At 53.6% G+C, this 3,727-nt stretch overlaps 2 protein-coding genes across 3 annotated transcripts; both read right to left on the minus strand.

Moving 5' to 3' along the window:
- Positions 1-391: 391 nt before the first annotated feature.
- On the minus strand, positions 392-1,845 carry LOC101784713 (protein EARLY RESPONSIVE TO DEHYDRATION 15). Its single transcript, XM_004984297.4, has 3 exons — positions 1,685-1,845; positions 1,087-1,420; positions 392-934 (listed from the first exon to the last, which is right to left on the minus strand). Exons 2-3 carry the CDS (start codon positions 1,397-1,399, stop codon positions 780-782), a joined length of 468 nt encoding a protein of 155 aa, XP_004984354.1. The 5' UTR covers positions 1,400-1,420; positions 1,685-1,845; the 3' UTR covers positions 392-779.
- A 687-nt stretch (positions 1,846-2,532) lies between these two features.
- LOC101785646 (zeaxanthin epoxidase, chloroplastic-like) lies at positions 2,533-3,495 on the minus strand. Of its 2 annotated transcripts, none has more exons than XM_004984299.3 (2): positions 2,989-3,495; positions 2,533-2,882 (listed from the first exon to the last, which is right to left on the minus strand). In XM_004984299.3, exon 1 carries the CDS (start codon positions 3,443-3,445, stop codon positions 3,017-3,019), a length of 429 nt encoding a protein of 142 aa, XP_004984356.2. In that variant the 5' UTR covers positions 3,446-3,495; the 3' UTR covers positions 2,533-2,882; positions 2,989-3,016. The 2 variants fall into 2 exon arrangements, with proteins under 2 accessions (XP_004984356.2, XP_004984355.2); XM_004984298.3 differs by having other exon boundaries at positions 2,533-2,885.
- Between the last annotated feature and the right edge of the window lie 232 nt (positions 3,496-3,727).

Below are 3,727 nucleotides of genomic sequence, written 5' to 3' on the forward strand. Positions count from 1 at the left end.
TTTTTAATTTCATCTACATTTAGTACTCCATGCATGTACCGCAAGTTTGATGTGATGGGGAATCTTCTTTTTGCATAGTGTCAAAGTTGGGAGTAACTAAACATGTCCATAGTTTGCCCCTTCTGTTTACACGATCTTGCTTCACGAGCAGTGGCCACCCTGAATCAACGACTATCAAAGCAGTTGCTTCCAAGAACCTTTGAAACAAGACACTGAAAGACCGAAGAGTATATTGCCAGATACTGAACGACTGAAGAGCGTGCCTGACAGCTTGATCTCCATTATTTCAGGTCAAAGGCTCTCCCAGTCTCCCTTATCAGTAACTCACAGATAAGTGGATACTGTGAAGAGCGAAAGACTGATTAGAGGAGCAACAAGAAACAGTCACGAGAACAGCAAAAGGGACTACTTGTAACATCAGACTGCCTGCCATTGCACATCAAACATTTACAGGAGTGCATCCTATACTGGAGAGTATGGGACAGGAACTCCACCTTCACCCTCTTCCATTTCTTTAGGGGTTCTCTAGACACACTGAAGACTGAACTGAACACAACTTAGAGAGCAGCAGCAGTAAACAGCAGCTGCATTTTTGTTCTCTTTTTGGGTCATTTTTTACTTGCTTGCTATACAAAAGGACACTTCTTCTACTTCTACTACTTCCAGTTACTAGACTTGAACTTGAAAGACCCAGACCACAACGGCAGCAGCCAGGAGCAGGAGCAAACGCTGCAAGAGGGCACAACAGCCTTGCTCGGTTACTCGTCAGGATGACGAGCCTAGCGGGGCTGGTGGATCACACGGGGGGCGCTGCTGCCCTTTGGGCTGCCGGCGTACTTGGTCGGCTTCTCGGCGTTCCTGGGCTTCTCCCGGAACCCGCGCGGCGCGTCGCCGCCCTTCGGGGAGGTCAGGTTCAGCGCCTTGAGCACCTCGTCTGCACACAGAAGGCACATGCGGGTATGCAGGTGAGCTCACCGCGACTCATGTATCGAAATCGAAGGCAAGCCGCAACGAGAGGAGAGAGAGAGAGAGAGAGAGAGAGAGAGAGAGAGAGAGAGAGAGAGAGAGAGAGAGAGAGATCCGTACCGGTCTTGAGGTTGGCGGCGGGCGCGGGCTGCTGCGGGGCCTCGACGGCGGCGGGGGCGTGCTCCGGCAGGTCGCCGTAGAAGAGGTCCTCGTCGTCGTCCAGGGCGTCGGGCAGGAGGCCGGCCGCGTCGAGCTCCTCGGCCATCTCGTCGAGCTGGGTGTGCTCCCGGGACCAGTGGTCGCGGAACCAGGCGGTGGTGGTGACGAGGTCCCACCACTGCGGCGAGAAGTCCTCCACCTGCAGCAGCGCCGCCGGGATGAAGAGCGGCGCGTCCGGGTTCAGCGACGAGGAGGAGACCGCCACGGCGCTCATGGCTCACCCTCCTGCTCCTTCCTGATCGCACCAGAACAAAACCAGATCCAAATCAGATCGCAGCGAGCGCCCGAAACCACAGCTAGAAATCAAGAGCAAGCGGCGTCAAATCCCCGGCACGAGAAAGCGAGAGGAGGAAAACAAAATCCGAGAGATTTCTAGATCGAAGGAAAACCGCAGATCTAGAACGAGGAGGATCGTAACAGACGGCGATCTAGGCACGAACGCGACGCAATGCTACAGATCGGAGGAAGGCGGGCGGGATCGCTCGTCCCCGGAGCTCACCTCTCGCTTCCTTGATGGATGGATCTGCCGGCGCGGGGAGGGTCTCGGCAACGGCAACGGACGGGAAGGGGAACGAAGTATCTGGTGCGGTTGGGTGAGGGGAGCGGGCTGGGCAGCGAGTGACAAGAGCTTCTGCTTTGCCAGTGGACTCAGCGAGGACTCGGTTTATAGAGGATGGCAGGGCACGCGCAGGCAGCGACCGGGAGCGTGCCTTCCTTGCAGCTGCCACTGGGCCGGATAGAAAGCGTGTCGCCTCAGCCTCAAGGCAGCTTCCGTGCGCGTCGGTGACTCATCACACGCTTCACAGCACACTCTCATGCTGTGTTGTCATTTGTCAACGTGGGTTTGAACTTTGAAGCGCGTGATTTTTTGAATTCTCTGATTTGTCCTTGAAAAAGCTTTTACTTTGCAGCCCGTTCTTCAATTTAGGGGGTGTTTACGGGCTTCAATTTAGGGGGTGTTTAGCTCTGGGGATAAACTTTAGCTCTATCCCATCGAATGTTTAGATACTAATTAGAAGTATTAAACATAGTCTAATTATAAAATTAATTACACAGGTGGAGGCTAATTCGTGAGACGAATCTATTAAGCCTAATTAGTCCATAATTTGACAATGTGGTGCTACGGTAACCATTTGCTAATGATGGATTAATTAGGCTTAATAGATTTGTTTCGCGAATTAGCCTAGAGGTTCCGCAATTAGTCCTAATTATCATCCAAACATTTAATGTGATAGGGCTAAAGTTTAGCCACGTGGTATCCATACAGCCCCTAAATCCTTTTGAATTTGGGCTCAGAATCCTCAATGCACACATGCTTCGAGTCCGAGGAGTAGGACATAGTACTCTGCCGGTACAATAGAAAAGCAGCGTCGCATTTGGAGCATGTTGCGGTGTAAGAAGAGTTGCTCAAATATTTCTTCCCCAAAACTATGTGGGAGCTCTTCCAAAAAGTTATTCCATAAAAACATATCAACCCACAGCAGATCGCCAATAACTAGTCTCCAATATTTTAAAACATACCATATTATCGTAATTGGGCCCAGCCAACACCTCCCTGCTCTCTCCCCATCTCATTCTCTCTTCTTCTTCCTCCACCGGCTCTTGAACACCACGTCCGACACGATGATGCGGTGCTTGTGCCTGTCTAGCTCCGGCGACGGCAGCGCCATCGCTGACGCCGCGTCCTCGTCCGCCTGCTACTTCGGGCCGGTGATAGGAACGAGGCATGAAAAGTCAGATTTGTTATCAAAAAACAAACAAAGCCTCGATGGCGGTAGTTTAGCGTACAAAGTCTGCTCTTACGTCGGAATGGCCCTGCCTCCCGCCCTTACTAGGAGCTGAAGACGCCGTCGATGATGCCATTGACGGGGTCCCCCATGACACAGTCGACGTCTATGACCTTGTCGGCCACGGCGGCGTCGATGGCCTCGAGCGCCGCGAGCGCATTGCTCTGCAGCTGGATTGGGCCGCGGTACCTCTCTTCCCCGCGGACGGCGCTCACATCCTGCTCCAACACCAGCACCTCGAACCCCTTCCGCTTGGCGGCGAGCGTGAATGCCAGCCTACCAATGCCGCCACTGGCCACCAAGACGCGCGCCTTATTGGGCTCCGGAGCTGGCATTGCCGCGGTGGTGACGAGCCTCGCGCGGCCGCTAGGGCTGCGCCGCCACGGTGCGGACATGGTGGGGAGCGCGAGCACCGTCCGGGTGTGGCAGGAGGCGGCGGAGGGGAGCGAGACCGCCGTTGAAGGGCTCGTCATTGCTCGCGGCGAGCATGGGTGAGGAGGACAAGGGGTGGATAGCACGAGGGAACCACACGCAGGAAGTTCGAGGTGATCGGGGAAGGACCGGCCCCTGCATATATGCGAGGGCGATAGAGGTATTTTTAGCGTCCACGTATTTTTACATGAAGGATGAGAGAGTTGTTGGAGGTAAGTTTTTTTTTTTCCAAATAAGGCCTTATTTAGTTGCCAAAGTTGGGAGGTGCCAAATTACTGTTACAGCACTGTAGCACACTGTAGCGTTTCGTTTGTATTTGTGAA

Source organism: Setaria italica, chromosome IX, assembly GCF_000263155.2.
Source record: "Setaria italica strain Yugu1 chromosome IX, Setaria_italica_v2.0, whole genome shotgun sequence".
Classification (NCBI taxonomy): Eukaryota; Viridiplantae; Streptophyta; class Magnoliopsida; order Poales; family Poaceae; genus Setaria; species Setaria italica.

What these genes read in the sequence shown, in the direction of transcription:
- LOC101785646 (XM_004984299.3), bottom strand. Translation starts at nt 3,445, where the DNA reads ATGACGAGCCCTTCAACGGCGGTCTCGCTCCCCTCCGCCGCCTCCTGC.
- LOC101784713 (XM_004984297.4), bottom strand. Translation starts at nt 1,399, where the DNA reads ATGAGCGCCGTGGCGGTCTCCTCCTCGTCGCTGAACCCGGACGCGCCG. An exon ending in CGCCGCCAACCTCAAGACCG is followed by an intron (nt 935 to 1,086) that starts GTACGGATCTCT and finishes TTCTGTGTGCAG; the next exon opens with ACGAGGTGCTCAAGGCGCTG.